General features: G+C 41.5%; 2 protein-coding genes across 6 annotated transcripts in view; one reads left to right on the top strand and one right to left on the bottom strand.

Moving 5' to 3' along the window:
* LOC119299573 overlaps positions 1 to 4,461 on the top strand; it is a 6,383-nt gene extending 1,922 nt beyond the window's left edge. For 3 of the 5 annotated variants that reach the window (XR_005146225.1, XR_005146224.1, XR_005146227.1), the window contains 5 exons: positions 1,089 to 1,411; positions 2,500 to 2,561; positions 2,651 to 2,718; positions 3,103 to 3,267; positions 4,082 to 4,461. Coding sequence is in view for 1 of the 5 variants with exons in the window: in XM_037576765.1 (XP_037432662.1) it covers positions 1,106 to 1,404; positions 2,500 to 2,561; positions 2,651 to 2,717 (428 nt within the window). In the remaining 4 variants the exon portion in view is untranslated. The remainder of the gene's footprint in view (positions 1 to 1,088; positions 1,412 to 2,499; positions 2,562 to 2,650; positions 2,719 to 3,102; positions 3,268 to 4,081) is intronic. The other 2 variants (XR_005146226.1, XM_037576765.1) reach the window with 2 other exon arrangements.
* Positions 4,462 to 11,096: 6,635 nt separating this feature from the next.
* LOC119299575 (expansin-B3-like) lies at positions 11,097 to 13,104 on the bottom strand. The gene is made up of 4 exons (XM_037576767.1): positions 12,458 to 13,104; positions 12,255 to 12,364; positions 11,913 to 12,097; positions 11,097 to 11,666 (listed from the first exon to the last, which is right to left on the bottom strand). The coding sequence occupies exons 1-4, from the start codon at positions 12,723 to 12,725 to the stop codon at positions 11,201 to 11,203; spliced, it is 1,029 nt and encodes a 342-aa protein (XP_037432664.1). The 5' UTR covers positions 12,726 to 13,104; the 3' UTR covers positions 11,097 to 11,200.
* Between the last annotated feature and the right edge of the window lie 7,102 nt (positions 13,105 to 20,206).

Here is a 20,206-nt window from a genome sequence, read left to right on the forward strand (position 1 = left end):
ATGCTATTTTCCTCCATTTTGTTCCCATCTGATATCCAGTAGATGTGAATTTTATTCCTTGTCCGTGAAAAGCTACAATTTTTTTACTGGCACTACTTTACTATCCTCCAAGGTGTGCTTCCATTTAAATTCTGCAGGTCCTTTCAATCATTCATGTTGCCTCTTGATATGTTTTACCGGAAGGGAAATGCATCAATAAGCTTTCTGTGTTTTTTTATTTATTTCTTGAGTTCATGCATTCCTTAGGTTACGCCATGTTAATAAAAGCCCATTATGTGATCAGGTATTCATACTTGGACCATATGACAATCCTGCCATAGCCAGTGCAGCCTGATGACTGTGTAGTTGCTAGGTGCAGAGGGTGTTGCTAATAAATGGCCATTACTTGATTAGGTGTTAATGCTCTACTCAAATTGCATTGATATTGATCTTAAGATGTCAAGCATTTTCATTAACTAGTCTTCCTCGACTAAAATATCACGGTCTTTCTCTACTGGTCACTCGCAACGGATGTTATGTTTCTTTTTTTGAAGTATATTTGGATGTCTGAAGTTTTTTTTTCCTGAATTATGGCTATCCTTTATAGTAGTAATTCTAATTTGAGTCGATATATCGGTGTTCCGTACCATCCTAAAAATGCGTCTCTGGTGACAGTCATAGTTCTTAATTTTCATTGGATTCCTATATGGTTTCTGAATATTTGATGTTCTGAATATTAAGGAATTACTTAATTTCTAAAATATGTGCATATCGTGTTATCATAATTGAGGGAATCAATTGGCACAATTTTAGTGTGTACGTATAGTTGATTCATATTCAAAATGTCATTCTATGTAACCATGGGGTTTAGTTTTGCATCATGCTTGCCTCTGTAGTTTTGCTTGCTTAATGGTCCTACTCCATTGAGTGTTGCTCTTTTACCAAGAGTTAATTTTCCTTTGAAAGTATAAAATTTCAAGCTTCAGATGTGGTTTATTATGTTCTGATTGGTCCTACTTTCATACGATAGAATGCTGATAATTAATTTTTCATGCCGATAGATGTTGCCCCACCATTCCAAACGAAATGTGTAACCAGGCCACCGCTAGGTATGTTCTTTTTTCAGGTTGGGTAAAAAAGCACTCGACACGAGTCTACCGAGGGCGTCGCCGGCATAGACACGGTAGACTCGAGTGCATTGCCAGAAGTCTGCAGGAGGTGCAGCAGAGAGGTCCTAGCGACCACGGCGGCACATCCGCGGCTGGTCCACCTCGGGCTGCTTCTCCACCACCAAGCGCTTGCCCCGCGTGTGCTTCTTTTCTCCCAGGAATGGACCGTAGCCATGGAGAGCGGCCAGAGGAGCAAGGACGGTCAGCCCCTGCCTCCTCTCCTGCACGGCTGCACGTGATGGGGATTACGAGCGACGTACGTGGTGAGCTACCCGCCTGCCCCTCCTACCCCCTAAATCTACATGTACATCCCCTGATTGACTGAAACTGGTTTGGATGTTTAGTTTCCTTTTTATGATTCATTAAGTCACTTTTTGATTCAAGCAAACTCAAGTTACTCTACATGAAGCAGTGAGTGATAAATTTCCAACAGAAAATATCACTTATATACTTACTACGTAGTTGAACATATCAAATTACATGTCACTAGTGATGTGAAGTTAATCTTTCTTGAAGAGACCATCGGGAAAAGAATCTCTTGCGAGTGTTTGTGGATCCATCATTCATGGATTTTTCCAACTACTCAATAGCCTGATTCCTACATCTCAAGGATTTATTTTTGTTAGTATAAACTAGCTAGCTGTTGGGCTTTTTTGGCATGCATCTTGCGTTTTACACGGATGATGAAAAAGGAATTGTAAAACTTGTTGCTTTTTCTTAGTATATATATATATATATATATATATATATATATATATATATATATATATATATATATGAGTAGGATTTTCTACAAGTGCTTGCCACAGAACTAGTTAAGGGTTTCAACGGTGCAAAAGTTCTCAAAAATTCTAAAAAAAATACTGAACCAACACACCTATAATATAACATGATCCAACGGAGGGATTAAAAAAATACGACTGTATGTGTCATGGACAAAAAAACAAATAGTTCAGTATATATTTATGTCGCAGTGAGCTGAAATGCTTATTATTTTTGTCGAGGACACATAGATGCATATTTTGACAATCCCTCCGTTGGATCATCTTATTACATTAGAGAGATGCTCCCATATTTATTTCATATTTTTTGATAACTTTTGAACCGTTAGAAGTTTAGGGAAATTTAACTAGTTCTGTGGCAAGCTATGGTAGACACAGTTTTACCTTATATATATATATATATATATATATATATATATATATGTCGTTCAATGGATTTTCAAGAAATCGGACCAAGTTGATGATCAGTTTCATACTAATTCATACTTTGATGCATGGTATGTGTGGTAGTCGTCCAAGATGCATGCCATATCTAGCTTCAACTAACTGAAAACATCCTTGTTTCACAGATTTTGCAAGTACAGGTGATAAAGATTCATGATTTGGCTGCGCGCATGCTTGCTGGCTGGAGGTACTTGCAGCTATAAAGAATCATGATTTGGCACTTACTAAAATCCCACGTCTACATTTTTTATGATCGACGTTGCGCTATAACTGTAGGAGTTTGATTCATTACTTGATGGCCTCAAAATGGATACAAGATCTGTTGGAATCAAGAAGGCGTTAAGGTAGCCCACTTGATCTACTTTAGCTCCATGCTTTATTAATGGCCAGCTTACTTACTTTGATATATAACACTTATGTTGATTGACATCAACTCCACGATTCAACTAGCATAGTGATGTGAAATATTCATGCAGTGTGTCGAAACTGTTCCAAAAAATCAAATAAATGGACCTGCGTCGAAAGGGTAGCGCTGCTACTTACTTGGTTAAGTCAAACATTAATGTCGACGCACATGTCAAAACTGTAGGGTTGCAATTTATATTTTGTTGGAAGATGGGAGACTTTATTTTTTTTTTCTACACAAGGGCTATCAAGGCTGCTGTGTACTGTACCACCTGTACTTTTCCTCATTCAAAGAGATTGAACCTGATGCATTTCTATGCAAGGGAATTTAAATTATGTCTGATCTGTACCGGGACGACGCCGACAGTAAAAGGAACTAAGGAAGGGTTCTTGAGGTCTGCTCCTTCTCCACCGGTAGAGAGGAGCCTCCTTCTCATGATTCGCCTGTCTGCCCCGGCCCTCCCCGGCTAGAGGTGACGCCATGGAAGGTCCCTTACCCCTCTCCCTCCTCTCTTCTGTTTCCTCTTTGTTATAGGCACAGTTAATTTTTTTTCTTTCTCTCTTTCCGATTTAAACATGAGCATGCCCGTGCTCTCTTTTTGGTTGTGGTAGTTGTCATATCATGTTGCAGTTTTAGTTACATTTTTTGGTCCCATGTATATCCAAATCGAAAAACACTTGTGGTTTGGTATAGTTATATTGCAAGTCGAAAAATATTATATGTGTTAACATCGGATGATCCCAAGTTGAAATTCAGTTTGTATTATTCAATATGCATTCTAACAAGCATGTTCTGTTTGGCATCATACTATCATTCAACTTAAAAGATGCTTAACCTGTTAACCCAATTTAAAATCTCAGGGAGACACTTATTTTGAGACGGAGGGAGTACTTTGTATTGAATCATATCTATATTGTGCTTGCCCCTAAATTGTTGCTTTACACTGAACCACTATTACTATATTATGCATTGATCTGAGTTTTGGCGCTTCCTACTGAAAATCAAGTTTTTAATGGAGATTATGCCCTTATGTGAGTCTCCAGGCCTTGCTGAGTATTTTTTATTGTTGTGAAGGCATCATCATAGATGATTGTAGTTACATTGCCTCCTTTACACTTACATCCACCATTAATCATGTAAGCACTCCTTTTTTACACATAAAATTAAGTGAATGTTGTACTTTCATACCAATTAGCACGTTTCAGTTTGATAAATATTGTGCATTGATCCTGCACTTTTTGACAAATTTATGTTCATGACATCTCCAGTTTACTCCTGTTTTCATTCTTTGTGCTTCTCAGGTCTGGCGGCTCCATGGATACATGGAAGCCGCCATCATTTTGTCGGACAGCCGCCATCATTTTGTCAGACTAAGTGTGGAGTTACTTGTGCAAGTTCCACCATCAACAAACACAAAGTTCTGCATGCTATCATCGCAAGTAAAGCAGTCAGTCTGTTAGGGAGAAAACAAAGGCTTGTGTGCTCATTAGTTTTTTTTTGTTCTATCATGTGGTCTCCTTATCTATCTGTAACATGTGACCTGTGCAACTGCAAAAAATTTAGACAATAAAATTCTGTGTAACACATGTTCTTATACATTTTGCCTATAGAGACTGTGCATAGTTATTCCCTTTTTTGTTGCCTTGTGTAATATATATTGTAAACAAATTGTCGTGACCTACTGAACCTTGCACTTTTGCTGTAACATACTGAACCATTACACTATTGCATTTCATCTTATAAACGTATGAAATAAAAAACGTCGCATACCAGGTTGGATGTGGCTGGGCAGGTGGGGTGCGGCAAGCCACACTTCCTGTCTAGTTAACTATATGTGGGCTGCCGCATCTCCTAGTCTTGGGCGATTCCTCTAAAGAAAATCTAGCCGGATCCTGTTGAGAGCGTGAGTCCTGAAAGCTCTTCTGTTTCCGGCCTCCCTACTCCATTTCCCTAAAAGAAAGCTCCCTCCTCAAACAAAACACGGGCAAACATGTTGGTTAGAGCATTACTAGTAGAGCCCTCAAACCCTCAAATCCCTAAACATAACTGCTTTTTTACCGTTTTTGTCGAAAAAAAGCCGTAGACTAGAACCCCTTAACCCTTAAACCCTCAATTTTTTTTAAAGGTCCAACCCTTAAACCCTCTCCCAATCCTCAAAAGTAAGGGTTGGGGAGCAAAACCTACCCCAACCCTCATTTGGCGGTTATACTCGCGCAGGAGGGAACAATCCTGCCAACTCCCGCGTCCACGCCCGCGACCGCCGTTGCTAGTCGCCCCCGTCGCCGGCGGCCGCCCCGTCGACCTCCCGCGCGCAATGACAACGTTGTTCATGGGGAATATTTCGTTATAAGGGTTGGGTTTGAGGGTTCTAATCTTTGCCCCTGTTTTTCAACCCGTAAAAGTGCACAAAAGATCATTTTTGGACCCTTAAAACGCTAATGAGGGTTTGAGGGTTTGAGGGTTCTACTAGTAATGCTCTTACCTTTTTTATCGCACCTCCGACCCGGTCTGGTTTTTATGGGTGCATTGGAGCTTGGTGGGTCCCACACGGCACATGGGCGTAGGTCTAGCTAACTGTTGCATGGGCCCACCATCCAAGCTCTAATGGGCCTTCCTTCCATCGATGGTTGATCCTTTCGCATGGAGCTCACTGGTCACCTATATTTACCTTTTATTACATTAGTGTATATTACCATCACGTAAAGACAACACAGAAAAAAAGAGCCGTAAAAACCGTCAATTCCAGCAGTTTTAATCCAATTTGACAAGAATTTGGCTAAACATTACGAGTGAGGTGGTTGTAAAAGTTGATACATTTTGGACGTATCACTTGTTCATCTAGAGGAAAGAAATCAGAAAATTCGTCATTCATGATTAATTTTTCAAAATTCCATTGAGAAGTACCTTCATCTGGCTGTACTGTAACAAAATTAATATTATAAGTTTCTTATTTGAAATCGTTGTGAGTTGGTTATGGAGTAGATGAATTGTATCTTTCTTTATCTCCATATCCTCTGGGAGTTTATCTCTTTGGCCTTACTCTCTCTGCATTGTTTATGATGTAGCGTACACGAAAAAGGTTCGCATTGATGTTGATGAGGTGGTTCCATTTCCTGATTGATTCCAACTTTCGTCAACCATAAACCTCCAATGTGATGATCGATTTTTAAAAGAGCCCTGCTTCGATACAACCCCCCTCCTCCCTCCACGAAATGTACAAAGGGCGATATGGAGCTTTGGCAAATCATATCCACTCGTATGTATGATGGGTCTCCCGTTGTAACGTACACGTCGTACGTTCGCGTAGTAGAGTCAAATAGACGACGCCACACACAGAAGGCTGCCCGATTGGGCCGACCAATTGTCGCACGTGAAAACATGAAAAACATTCACCGAAGAAGAAATGGTAGTGCGAGGGATCAAACCTTGTAACTCCCGCTCCTGACCGCTCCTCGCTAGGCATATGAGCTGATAAGCTTGAGTGCCTAACTAGGAAACACGGACAACAAGAACTATCCCTCAGCAACCGGTTTACGGTAGCGAACCATTCTTTTTTTCTGCCTTTTTCTTATTTCTTTTCAAAAAACCATTCCTTTTTTATTTCTCAAAAAAGGCTCGCAATAATAATAATTTTTAAATAAAACAATTAGTCTTTTAAATTTTTTCCTACACTACAAATATATGCATTTAAAAAAAACAACAACAGAAATTTAAATAAAATGCGTGCGTCTTTTAAAATTGCTCAGAATGTCAACACACAAACTTTTTTAAAAAAGAGCGAAAAAAATTGATCATGAATATTTATTGAATTTTTCCAACATTTTTCAAAAGCAATAACAAATTTTGAAATTAAAAAATACGAAAAATATTGAAACCAATAGTTTTAGTTCCCCAAACATTTTTTGTATTTCTGCTGAATTTTTTGAAAACGGGGACATTTTTTAAATTCTAAACGAATTGTGAAAGTCGAACTATTATTTAAAACTCCTCAAACAATTCCAGAATTTGTGATTTCTTTTTGAAAAGGGGATCTTTTTTTAATTAGTGAACAATATTTTGGAATTTCGATATCTTTTCAAATTTTGAACATTTTTTCGGTCTGTGAACAATTTATGAAAGCCGAAACATTTTTTTTAACCCCGAAGAATTTTTTGCAATGCAAAAATTATTTTGAATTTCCTGAATTTGTGATTTCTTTTTGAAAAGGGGATCTTTTTTTAATTAGTGAACAATATTTTGGAATTTCGATATCTTTTCAAATTTTGAACATTTTTTCGGTCTGTGAACAATTTATGACAGCTGAAACATTTTTTTCAACCCCGATGAAATTTTTGCAGTGCAAAAATTATTTCGAATTTCCTGGAAACAGCCTCTTGTAGAAATGTAGGAAAAGGCTACGTACAATAGACCCAAAGTAGTCGGACCTTTTCTTGGACCCTAGGCAAGCGGGTGCTACATGGACTGGGCTGCCTTTTTTAATATCTTTTTGAATTTATGAACATTTTTTTGTTGTGAATTTTTTGAATTTTTGAAAATTTATAAATATGAACAGAAATTGAAACATGAACAAAAATTGTAATTCTGAAAATTTCCTAATTTTTTGAACATTGATTAATAAATATGAAGAAAAACCAAAACTCCAAACATTCTTTTTGTAAATATGAACTATTTTTCAAAAAAAAATTGAAAAGCATTACATATTTCGAAATTCCAAACAACAAATTGATATTCTAAAGTTTTTGAATTGCTGAAAAATATTAACAATAGACATCAAAAAGGAAAATGTTAAAGAAAATGAAAAATGAAAGAAAAAAACCCAAAAAAAGAAAATTGGAGAGAAGATAAAAGCAAAAAGTAAAAAGAAAAGTAAAAAAGAATAAGAAGGTTCCCGAAGTCAGAGAGAACAATTATGGGAAGCCGAAGTTGGCAGAATATATTTTCAAAAATTGATGTACTTTTTTCAAATCCGTGAGTGCTTGAGCCGGGCCAGCAGGTGCCCGATGGGAGCGATCTTGTCGCCTAGTTCAGCTAACGCCTATGAGTTTTTTTTCTTTTCTATTTTTCTTCTCTTTTTGTTAATTTATTTTTCTTATTTTTGAAATTTATTATCCTTTTTAAAACATGTTCGAAGATTTGAAACATTGTTTGGATACCAACATAATAATTTTAAGTAACAATTTTATATTATGATTTAAAATTCTTTTTTAATTAAAAGCATTTTTTTCAATTTTATCCCATTGTATTGATTAGTTATGTTAAAAACTTAAAATAATAGCTTGAAGCACCTGCTTAAATTATGATTTTAAATAATTTAGTGCCTTCAAGTGTGGTATGGATGCTTATCATGGGCATGCCCATGTGCTAGGAAAAGTTAGGGTCATTTCAAAAATATGCCAGAAGGGCTCCGTTTGAGATCACGTTATTTCTCGACCCCAATATTTTTTCATTGGCTTATATGCCAAGTTGTTTAAGTTTTTGACAAACTTGGTAATCCCCTACAGTTTTCATAGTAAAAAAGGCTGGTAAATGGTAGGACGTGTCACAACTTGCATACGGTGTCAGAAATTGTTCAAACATGGCATGGATGCCTACCATGGGCATGCCCGCGTGCTTGCAAAAGTTAGGATCATTTGAAGGATGTCCAAAAGTAGGTCATGTTCGATAAAGAGTGTTCGAGCTGAGGTCAGATGGGTCCGGTTGAGAGCACATTGTTTTTCGACATCCTTGAAATGGACCTAATTTTTCCCCATGACTTTATATGACCAATTTAAGACACCATGCCAAGGTATTTGGTTTTTCAAAAAATTGCATTTTCTGGAGTTCTCTTGGTCAAAAAAGACCGATAAATGGTCGAACGTGTCGGAAATTGTTCAAACCTGACATGGATGCCTAACATGGGCATGCCCATTTTCTTGTAAAAGTTAGGGTCATTTCAAGAATGTCAAAAAATATATCATGTTGAACGGAGAGTGTTCGGGTAGGCCAGAAGGGTCTGTTTGAAAGCACATCATTTTCTTCATCCGTCAAACGATCCCAATTTTTCCTGCCAGGTTCTATGACCAATTCAAGGCATCATGCCAAGTTGTTTTTATTTTTGACAAGTTTTGCATTTTCTTGAGTTCTCTCGATGAAATAGGTTAATAAATGGCCGGACGTGTCGCAACGTGCAAGTGGTGTCGGTAATCGTCCAAACCTGACATGGATGTCTCATATATCTATGCCAGGCGACTGCAAGAAGTTGGGGTCATTTGTCCATAGTCCAAAAAAAATACTAGTTCAGAGACTAGGCCAGACGGAGATGGGTGCATCCATGAGCATGTAGTTTTTCCATATTCAAATGTTTTTGTCCTTTGCAATTTCCGTCATTATCAATTAATATGAACATTTTCTTATGTCCTGGCCATTTCTTGAAATTTGTCAGCAATTTTGGAATTTCAAACTTGGAACACTTTTTCCAAATTTATTAACAAATGCCGAACAATTGACAAAAATTTTGAACACATATTGCACACCACATACTTTTTAAAAGAAATTATCAACTATTTATGAAACACAGATATTTCCTAAATTTGTGAACAAAAAATTTGAAAACAGGAATATATTTTAAATTCTAGAAAAATTCTAAAATTCTGGATTTTATAGTAAAATTTAAAAAATATTAAAAAAATAAGAAAAATAGTATCCAAACAATATTAAAAAATTGAACAAGTTTCAAAAGGAATAAAATGAATTACCAAAAAAAGAGAAGAAAAAAGAATAGACAGGTAAAAAACGTTTAGGCCTTGGCCCAACTAGGCGGCGACATCGCCCCGCAGGGCGCCTGTTAGGCCAGCCAAGCGTTCGCGGATTTGAAAAGAATTCATCAATTTAATAAAATGTTCATGGATTCTAAATCTTTCGCGGAATTTCAATATAATTTCACTAAAAATATTTGCAAAAACATTTCAAGAAATTGAAAAAGATTGATAAATTTGAGAAAAAGTTTAAGAATTTAAAGTTTAAAATTTCACACATTTGGAAAAACAAAAAATAAATAAATGACAAAGAAAAAGAGAAAATGAAAACAAAAAAATCAGAATAAAGCATAACAAAACCCGGTTAAAGAGACACAAAGAAGCCCTGCTTGAAACTTTACTAATTTACATTCGCCACATTTTTTGATGATAAAAAAAAGATAGCAAAAAGCTGAGGGCGCCAAAATATGCTCGGGTATGCCATGTACGCCTAGGTCGCGTATGGGCGAACATATTTTTTTTAAATACCATTCTATCCTTTATTATGATGGGTACATGGAGATTCTCTGTTGATATTTTTAAGGGGTTGTACAGAGAGTCGATCTTTTCTAATTTCCTTTGGGAAATTAGATTTGTCTCATCTTTTCTTAACGGTAATATGTGGCTCATTTATATGATCATAGTACAAGTCACGTACACACTCAATCTGACAAAACTAAAAAAATAGCAGTACGCTAGGCTTTACACAAAGGAACGCCATCCAAAAAAGAAAATTACAATCAAAATCGAAGAATCCCCTGAGCTTAACATCAACGTCCGTCACTGCCTTCGGCATCATCACAACAGTCACCAAAGAAAAAAAAAGACGGATCATCTCCACACCCGAACTCGACGCAACTCCATCGTTGATATCCAGCTTTGCAGACCTCCAAGATGCAGCTTTGCGGACCTCCAAGTTGGCTCGCCAAAGGCGAAAACATTACTATTGAACGAATCAGACCGAGGTAACATCCCGCACAGGCTATCGAACTCCAGATCTGCTACCCCCGCATGATTAAGACGTCAAAGGAGAAAACGACACCTACCATCCACGAACCACGAACCCATCACACGATCCACCATCTTTCAGATGCCGCCTATGCAGACCACAATCTGCATCGCTCCTGGACTACCTCCCAATCTTCGTGCAAACGCTGGAGAATACGATGTCACAACGGTGAAGTCCGAGGACATAGGTCCATGAAAGGATGCCGCTGCCGCCGCGTCATCCTTGCTTGTGCCATCGCCGCCGGCGAAGTCAAGATGATGAACAAGCCAAAACCTAAGCTACTAAAGGCTAAAACGATCGCCACATGACCTCGGTGACCCCCCTCATCACCGACGACCAAGGTCGTTGACAGAGGGGAGCGGCCAGAGGACGGCGGCGGATGGAAGCACTCCTACCGGCAGTCGCGAGATCGCTTTCTTTCTTAGAAACGATATGCTGTAGCTTTGTCTCATCCTTCCACACAACTTTGCTTGCATTAACATAGTTGCGTGCAATGACAACTGATCGTTGCATCGAACGAGGCTGATGCAGGCATCTAAACACAAGCTTTCTTTCCTACTCACATACTACTACAACAGAGACAACCATACTCCAGGTTCAATCTTTTGTTTCTTCTTCCTGCAGTGCAGTGCAGATGATCACACGGCCAGTATCCAACGCACACAAGGCCACACATACGTAAGCGCCGCCGAATACATCATAGGTAGAACAAGACGAGGACGGCTCGTGGCAGCGGATGTGACAAGCGACATGGGCAACGTCTCATCGAACTGGACCAGGGATCTGTAGGCGGCATTGGGCTGCCAGTAGGCCGGGATGACCTGGTCGGCGACGAGCGACCTGCCGGACTCGTCGGTGACGCGCAGCGAGAAGGGCCCCTGCAGCGGGCGGAGCCTGTCCAGGCGCCAGATGGAGCCCCACGACTCCCTCATCGGCGTCCAGTACCCCGTCGGCGCCCTGTCCGGCAGCCGCGACTCCATTATGTCCACCTGCGACACGTCGCCGGCGCCGTCCTCGTACTCCACCAGGATCGCCAGGTAGTTGGGGTTGGACCCGTGCTGCACCCGGAACGTCACCGTTAGCCCCGGGTACTGGCAGGGCACCCTGCAACCAAGAAAACAAACAAAAGCAGTAGATTATGGATCTTTAATCCCGTAAAGTTAGGATGTGCAAAATGCTTCTTGCTGTTGACAATTAGCGAGACGAAAGTGCAGGCAAAGCACAGAATTTGCTTTTGCAGCAAGGAAAGTAGCCAGTGGTGGACAAGGAAAGACGGATGCCATGTTTGTCGTTCTCGGTTAAAGTTAACGATGATGGGATTAAGTAGGATAAGATGGTGGAGCTAGCTACCTCTTGAACTGCATGTCGATGATGCCGGCGTGGCGGAGCTCGTCGTGGCGGCCGTACTTGGCCATGCCGCCGAAGGCGGTGCCGCTGAGGTCGAAGTGGTAGCGGGAGACCGGGTAGTAGTTCATGTCCGTGATGATCACCGTCTCCGGGACGCCGGAGCAGGCACGATGGGCCACGCACCTGATCTGCATTGCACGCAACAATCCAAGATCCATGGAATCAAATTGGGTTACATCACAGGCTGTCTGTCCGGGGAAAGAAATCGTACTGCTACTAAACGACAACGTCGGCATGTTACTGTGAAAAGTAAGTACTCCGGCGACAGACATCAGTTATGCTAACCTGGTAGCATGAGCCGCACCCCTTGCCGTCCTTGAAGATGGGCTGGTTGCCGCACGACGTCATCGACGAGAAAGGCGGCCAGTTGACGTTCTTGAACCCGCAAGCACCACCTGCATCCCATCCGTGAAAACAAGAGCCGCAATCAGCAGCATTCAGCAATGCAATTGGAATTGAAATCCTCAGAGACATGATGGTAGTCGTACCGTTGTCGTAGGGGCCGGCGCCATTGGGAGCGCCGTACCAGGTGGCCCGGGCATCGAGCCAGCCCTCGTCGGAGCTGGAGTTGGAGTTGGGGGCGGGGATATTGGATGCAGGGACGTTGGTGGCGGGGACATTGGTGGTGGGGGCAGGTGGTGGAGGTGGGTAGCAGAACAGATCAGGCAGATAACCGCAGCCGCAGCATCCATGGGGATGGGCAGCGACCAGGAAGAAGAGAGCAACCACACGGGCAAAGGAGAAGGTTGCTGCCATCACTCGGCCGCTGGCGAATGCCGTACTCCAGTGGTTAATGACGAGTTTTTAGGCCCGCGAAGCAAAGGGATCCAATCCAACTGAAGCGCCGTCTTGTGCTTGTGGAAGGAAGGAATAGAGAAGTGGACCAACAGCCGTGATTCCTCCCCTCCCGTTCAGACGGCGATGCCGCAGATGAGGACGAGCGGGAGCTGTGACAGGGACGCCGTCCGTCGTAGGAGCTATGCCACTCCCCAACTCCGGCCGCGTCGCCGGCGCATCAGATCCGGCCACAACCTTGGCCTGCGCGGAGACAGAGAGCACGAGCTTCTGAAGCCACACTGCCGCGTAGGAGGATGCCGCGGATGGCCTCTCCCATCTCCACCCCAGGCCCAGCCTCTTCACTGCACAAGAGCAAGAAAGATCCAGGAGGAGTTCTATCCTCAGTAAGAACACACATTTTCCTCTAGAAAAAAGAACACACACAGTCTATCCAACCATATCCTTGAGCTTGAGGGGAAGAAAAGAGAAGAGGTAACTCTGTATGTCAGAGACGATAATGAATACTCGCCTTCTTCACCAGTCTGAGCAGTGCAGCGCCGCGCAGCGCACAGAAGCAGATCGATGTGCCTCTCCGGCGAGAGCGAGACCAGACTGGTGAGTGGTCACGGAGCCGTAGACAATGAATGGGGAAGGGGCCGACACCGGGGGACCTGGGTACGAAGCCACTTCCGTCGACGGGGGGGCTAGTGGTAGTGGGAATGGAAGGGTCCCGGCGGCGGCGGAAGGTTGCTGAAGAAATGGCAGAGGCGGAGCCGACCTGCCCGAGGATTTTGAGAGTGGGACTGTGGAAGTCAGAGATTTTTTTTTAGGGGAAGTCAGAGATGAGGACGTTCCAAGCACTAGTGGGCTTCGTGTTTTCTTTCTTTCTTGGGAATCAGCACTAGTGGGCTTTGATGCCCCAAAACAAACAAATATTTGTTCTTGCCCCAACAAGCCAACACGTTCCAAGCCCGATATGCTATTCGAATAGCTCCTAGACCCATGACTCGCCAAATAGCTCTAAAAAAAGACTCGCCAAATATGGAGCCCTAAATTTTGTAGATAATGTCTTGGTTCTCTTGATTTTGTTGGGGCAAATTAAATACTCCCTCCTTGGCATAATATAGTGCCCATTGGACTCAGCGAAAAATCATATTTCACTAACTTTGAGCAAGTTAAAATGAGAAAATCATATGTATCTACAATATCAAATGTGTACCATATGAAAATATAAGTCATGATGGTATTGACTTGGTATTCGAGATGTTGATACCCTTTTATATAAGTTTGGTCAAAATTTACACGGTTTGACTTGAAAATAATATTATATGCTCTATATTTTGGTAAGGAGGGACTATTTGCCAACTTGGCTATGTGTTTCACTAAGTTCACACTTTGTGCTAATACTCTCTCCGTTCCTTTATATAAGGTGCATCTGTTTTTTTAATAAAATTTCAGAATGTAAAATACATTTCTTCAAATTCCTTATAATTCTCTTGTTAGCTATTCAGAAAAAGGAAAATATCTCTCTTTTGATTGTCTGTATCTCTCCTTATAGCAACAGAAGGAAAACATCTCTCTATGGATTGCATGTATCTCTTACTTTTCTGGACTAACTGATTTACTTGCCACTAACCAACAAATTTGCCAAAAATAATTTCGTCATAACATGTCTATAATTATGTGGCTTGGTCATTGTGCTGAAAATAATATATCTTACATAAAGAAACGAAGGGAGCATAATAGATTTTTTTTGCATGGTAATACGTGTCTCATTCATATCATAAAGAATAGAGTACAAGTCACGTAAAGACCGACATGATAAAACTGAAAAGATAGCAGAACATCTCCGAGCTTGACACCAACGCCCATCACCTACCTTCTGCACCACCACAGCAGCCACCGAAGAAAAATGATGGATCACCTCCTCACCCGAGCTCGACGCGGTTCCATCGCTGATATGCAGCTTTGCGGACCTCGAAGGTGGCTCACCAAAAGTGAAGCCATTGCCATTGAACGAATCAGACCGAGGCAACATCCCAGACACACCATCGAACTCCAGATCTAGCACCCCACCATGACTAAGACGCTGAAGGAGGAAATCATATCTGCCATCCATGAACAATGAACTCAACACACGTTCTGTCGGGGATATATCCCGTGGTATGACCCGGCCGGACTGGGTGGTTTACTTGAGACCCGGCTGACACTTGGCGATTTACTGGCGACCCGCCCCGACCTGGCGGGTCAGAAGGACGACAAGGCCCAAGGCCCAGAGGGCCGGCTCATGTTAATGGTAGGCCGGTTTATGAGGAGAGGCATAAGGAATATTCTCCTACAAAGGAAGCAAGACTAGGACTCCCCTTGTAATAGAGTAATCCTAATCCTATTAGGACTAGTCATGTAACCCGCCCCTTCAACATATATAAGGAGGGCAGGCCTCCCCAAGAGGGACAAGCAATAAGAAACAATCTCTAGCGCTAGACACAAAGGGGGAGCCGGCTTATATAGTGACTCTTTCGTGAGCATAATGAGATCTAGCCACAAACAACATGTAGGTCTATTACCGGATGATGTTTCCTGGGGCCCGAAGCTGTCTAAATCCTTGTCCTGTGTTGCGTCTCTCGATTCCGCTCAATTCCTCTCAAGCTACTACAAAGACGCGTTGGCCTCACAATTAAGTCCTCACACTAGGACATCAGCCGTGACAAATTCGACACGACACGTTTCGTCTTTCAGATGTCGTCGATGCAGACCACACTCTGCATCCGCTCCTGGACTATCTCCCAAGCTCCGCGCCTCCGCTGGAGCAAACGCCATCGCAACGGTGGAGCCCGAGGACACATGTCCACCATGAGGATGTCGCCGCTACCACGTCATCCTTACTTGAACAACTGGTTTCCAAATCCATCCCCAATCATAGGACCGATGGCCTCGTCAGGGATGGATCTAAAGAATCTTTAATCAGCTCCATCATTGTTGCGCTGAAGCCAAAACGATGAACAATCTAAAAACCTAGATTACAAGGGAGTAAAAACGATCCACGCGTGTGGATCCAGCGACCCTCCTACCACCGACGACAAAGGTTGCCAGCGAAGGAGAGCTGCCAGAGGACAGTGCTGAAAGTTGCCTCTCCAGGCGGCGGCTAGGGTTCCAGCCGCCAGGAAGAGAAAACTCGATCGATACAACTGTTGGTACTAGGGATCATAATAGATAAGTTCACTGGAAGGTACATGATGAAAGTAGAAAAGTTCCTGCTACGAACGTGTCATTCCAAGTCGTTATGCATGTACCTCCAGTCCCTAAATCAAGATGTATATTTTTAGTCAAAAGTCAACGTAGTGTAACTTTAACCAATTTATAGACAACAAATATATTTTCGAAATAGAGTGAGGTGCTTTGACGAATATCTCACAACACAAACCGTGAAAACGTATGGAAAACGCTTCGCCGGGGCGACGCGGCAGCGGCCGCCGCATTCCATCTTTACCGTGTAGGACGACGCTGTTACTACACATGACTTTGTTGCGACGCAGTTCACCCATGGATCTCCAGGAGATCATGGCTTGGAGGAAACCGATGCTGGGAAGTTTCCAAACGGGGGAATTCTTGACTTGGAGAAGAAGAAACACGGACACTTCGGTGTTCAGGACTTTGATCCGGGGAAGGAACAGTAAGGCCGACGTGTGTATAAAATGCATCATCGGGATCTAAGGGAGCACTAGCGGAGGGCAAATCCTAAACGGCGCCCATTGCGCCCGTTTCTTCGCTGCACGCAAACGGGCGCATACCACCCGCGCCAGACTGGGCCGGCCCATTTCTTCTTTTTTCTGTTAAAACTGCAATCAATCAAAAAAGATTGTGTGCGGTGGTTCGAACCTGAGATGTCTCAATATTGACAACAACACAGTTACAACTAGGCAACGAACGACTTGGTGTCTGCAAATCTCTTTTCCTTCTTTTATTGTTTGTCCAGGTCGTGATATTTTCCTCTTCTCCTTTTTCCTGCTCTTTTTTCATTTTTCTTTTCTTATTCCTTTTTCTTTTTTTCGTAAATGTGCAATTTTTTATTCAAATTTGGTGAACCTGTTCAAATTCAATGAACTTTTTATCAAAATCGATGAACTCTTTTTTCAAATTCGACGAACTTTTTTTTTTCAAAATCAACGAACACTTTTCATAATCGATGAACTTTTTTCAAAGTTGATGAACTATTTTTTCAAAACCGATGAACTTTTTTCCAAATCAATGAACTCTTTTCCAAAACCGATGAACTCTTTTTTCAAAATGATGAATTTTTTTCCAAATTGATGAACTCTTTTTCAAAATCGATGAACTTTTTCAAAGTCGTTGAACTCTTTTTTGAAAACCGATGAACTTTTTTCCAAATCGATGAACTCCTTTTCAAAATCAATGAACTCTTTTTCGAAACCGATGAACTCTTTTTAAAGTCGACGAACTATTTTTTCAAAACCTATGAACTTTTTTCCAAATCGATGAACTCTTTTTCAAAATTGATGAACTTTTTTCAAAGCCGATGAACTCTTTTTCAAAATAGATGAAACTTTTTTTCAAATTCTATGAACTCTTTTCAAAACCGACCAACTTCTTTTCGAATTCGATGAACTTTTTTTGAAATATGATTTTTTTTAAGAACCAATGAACTTTTCTGTAATTCATGAACTTTTTCTCAAATGTTTTCAAATAATTTAAAATCAAAGCGCTACAGTAAATGTTTACATGTGTATTAAATTTCGCGGCTACAAATGTAGATTATGTTTCGCCCTGGATTTGGTCAGTGGTGTGTCGTAGTCCAGTTGGTTATCAGTAGTCGCTTGCTGTTGGAGGGCGTGAGTTCGTGCCTATAGGAGAACTACTTTTAGGGTGTTTTTTCGTGAAAATGAGGTCTATCCACTGAATTTTTGCTGGGCCGGCCCAGTCCCATCTTCTTCGAGCGCCGGGACGTGGAACCGGCGCTGAGAGCTCCTATGCGCCGCTCGCTGCGGCGAATTGTCGAGCGGACGCACAGGCGTGTCTCAAGCTGGGCCGGGCCATTGGCGCAAAGCAGTGAAAAAATCCCAAAAAACTCTGCTGGAGAGAGGGATTGAACCAGGGACCTCCCTCTTTGTACGCACAAGCATAACCAGTCCCATCTTCTTCGAGCGCCGGGACGTGGAACCGGCGCTGAGAGCTCCTATGCGCCGCTCGCTGCGGCGAATTGTCGAGCGGACGCACAGGCGTGTCTCAAGCTGGGCCGGGCCATTGGCGCAAAGCAGTGAAAAAATCCCAAAAAACTCTGCTGGAGAGAGGGATTGAACCAGGGACCTCCCTCTTTGTACGCACAAGCATAACCATCGCGATAGACAAGCTTTTTTTGGTTTGTGATGGCTTGCGGAGCTAAATGTAATGGAGACCCGAAATTTTTCTCAAATTCCTAACGCGAAAATTATTTTGAAAAGGTGTTTCTTAAAAAGCGAACACTTTCAAAATTTTAGAAGAAAAACTAAAAGGCATGAAGTATTTTTTGATAAATTGAACACTTTTTAAAATCCTGAATATTTTTTGAATTTAGGGAACAAAATTTTGAAATCGAGAACAAAATTTGAACATGAACATTTTTTAAAGCACGAACATTTTTAAAATCTTGAGAACAAATTTTGAAATGGAGAACAAATTTGTAAGCGCGGAAACTTGAGAACAAAATTTGAACATGAAATTTTTTTAAAGCACGAACATTTTTTTAATCTTGAGAACAAAATTTGAAACAGAGAACAAATTTGGAAGCGCGGATTTTTTTAAAGCATGAACTTTTTTTTGAATCTTGAGAACAAATTTTGAAACATAGAATAAATTTGGAAGCGAACAATTTCTTAAAGCACGAACATTTTTTCAATATTGAGAACAAATTTGAAAAATTCCGAATATATTTGGAAGCGCAAACATTTTTTGAAAACCTGAACAAAAAAAGTTGAAGTCCAGTACATTATATTAATTTCGAAAATTTTGCACATTTTTGTGTAACGAAAACAATTTTCGAATTTTTATAACAATTTTTAAAAAATTGAACATTTTACGGAAAGGCAAACAAAATTTGAATATTTTGAAAAAAAGAGAAAAGGAAAATAAAATTAAATAATAAACCAAAGAAAGAAAACTAACAGAAAAAACGAAAAAGAAGAAAAAAAGGAAACAGAAATGAATTTGAAAATCTGAAGGACAAAAAGGAAATAGAAAGAGAAGAAAAAGAATTGAAAAAATGAAATAAAGAAACAGAAAAACAAAGAAAGAAGAAAAAAAGAGAAAGAAAAAATGAAACAGAAAAATAAAAAAACAGTGAAAAACCGGTTCAAGAACCTTCTGGAAGGTTCCCAAAACCGGTCAGGAACCTTCCAGAAAGTACCCAAAACCGGATACTGTAGCGCGCGTAGTTGGGCCGGTCCATCTGGATCGCTAGGTCGCTCGGCTCTGTGCGTTCGCTCGACAATCTGCCGCAATGAGCGTCCGCTAGGATATTCCACCGGCGCTCTCCCCTAGCGGAGCTACCCAAAATTTCTTGGGCGGGCCACAGGGAACAAGGCCAAAAGAAATCACAAAATAATTGCTCTCAGAGCCCAACTTTCAGTCCACTCTTCAGTGTTTTTCTCTTGGATAGGGTGGGCCAAGGCACAATTTTGCCTGCATGTAGCTCCGCCCTTGTAAGGGAGCACAACCAAACCATGAATATATAAATTTGCCATGTGACAAGTTGAAAAAATCATAAAATTTTCATGTCAACATTATGCAAAATTATAATTTTGCAAACTTAAAAAAAGTGTTAGGAATCTACCATGACAATTAACTATATGTGGGCTGCAACATCTCCTTAGTCCTGGGCTTTACGGCATCTCCAACGCTAACCCTCAAACCACCTGCACCCGTCCGGATTGCGTGGCCCGGACGTGTTGTGCTATCCAACGCGGGCATGTATCATTCGCTTGCTGTCCAGATGCATTTTTTCCGGCAAAACCGGAGACAAACTTGGGGGGAGGGGGGCTTTGCGGGCGTTCGTACCACTGCCCCGCCCGCGTCTGACTGTCCTGGCCCACCAAAAAAACCTCCCTCGCTTGCGCGCGCTTATGGTAAGGCACCAGCTGCCCGCATTCATGCCGCTGGAGAGCGGCTGCTCCGCATTGACGCTAACGCAGAACGGATGTGACCTCTCAATGCCGGCATTGAAGCGGCGAGCCAGCCGAGAGAGAGCCACCTACTGCATGCTTGGCTGAACACGCCTCCTGCCGCATTCAAACGGCCACGGACTGCGCACTGATGATCCATGAGGATAAATCGTAGTCATTTCGATAAATAAGAATGTCGAACCCAACAAGGAATTGAAGAAATTGATAAGCGGTTTTCAGGAAGGCATTCTCTGTAAGTGCTGTTGAGTAGCAGTAACAGATAGTTTGATAGTAAGATAATTCATA

The sequence above is a fragment of the Triticum dicoccoides genome, chromosome 5A (assembly GCF_002162155.2).
Source record: "Triticum dicoccoides isolate Atlit2015 ecotype Zavitan chromosome 5A, WEW_v2.0, whole genome shotgun sequence".
NCBI lineage: Eukaryota > Viridiplantae > Streptophyta > Magnoliopsida > Poales > Poaceae > Triticum > Triticum dicoccoides.

Coding starts and splice junctions, on each gene's coding strand:
- LOC119299575 (XM_037576767.1), bottom strand. CDS start 12,725: ATGGCAGCAACCTTCTCCTTTGCCCGTGTGGTTGCTCTCTTCTTCCTG. Junction 12,098..12,254: donor GGTGCGGCTCATGCTACCAG/GTTAGCATAACT, acceptor CGTGCAATGCAG/ATCAGGTGCGTGGCCCATCG. Junction 11,667..11,912: donor ATCGACATGCAGTTCAAGAG/GTAGCTAGCTCC, acceptor TCTTGGTTGCAG/GGTGCCCTGCCAGTACCCGG.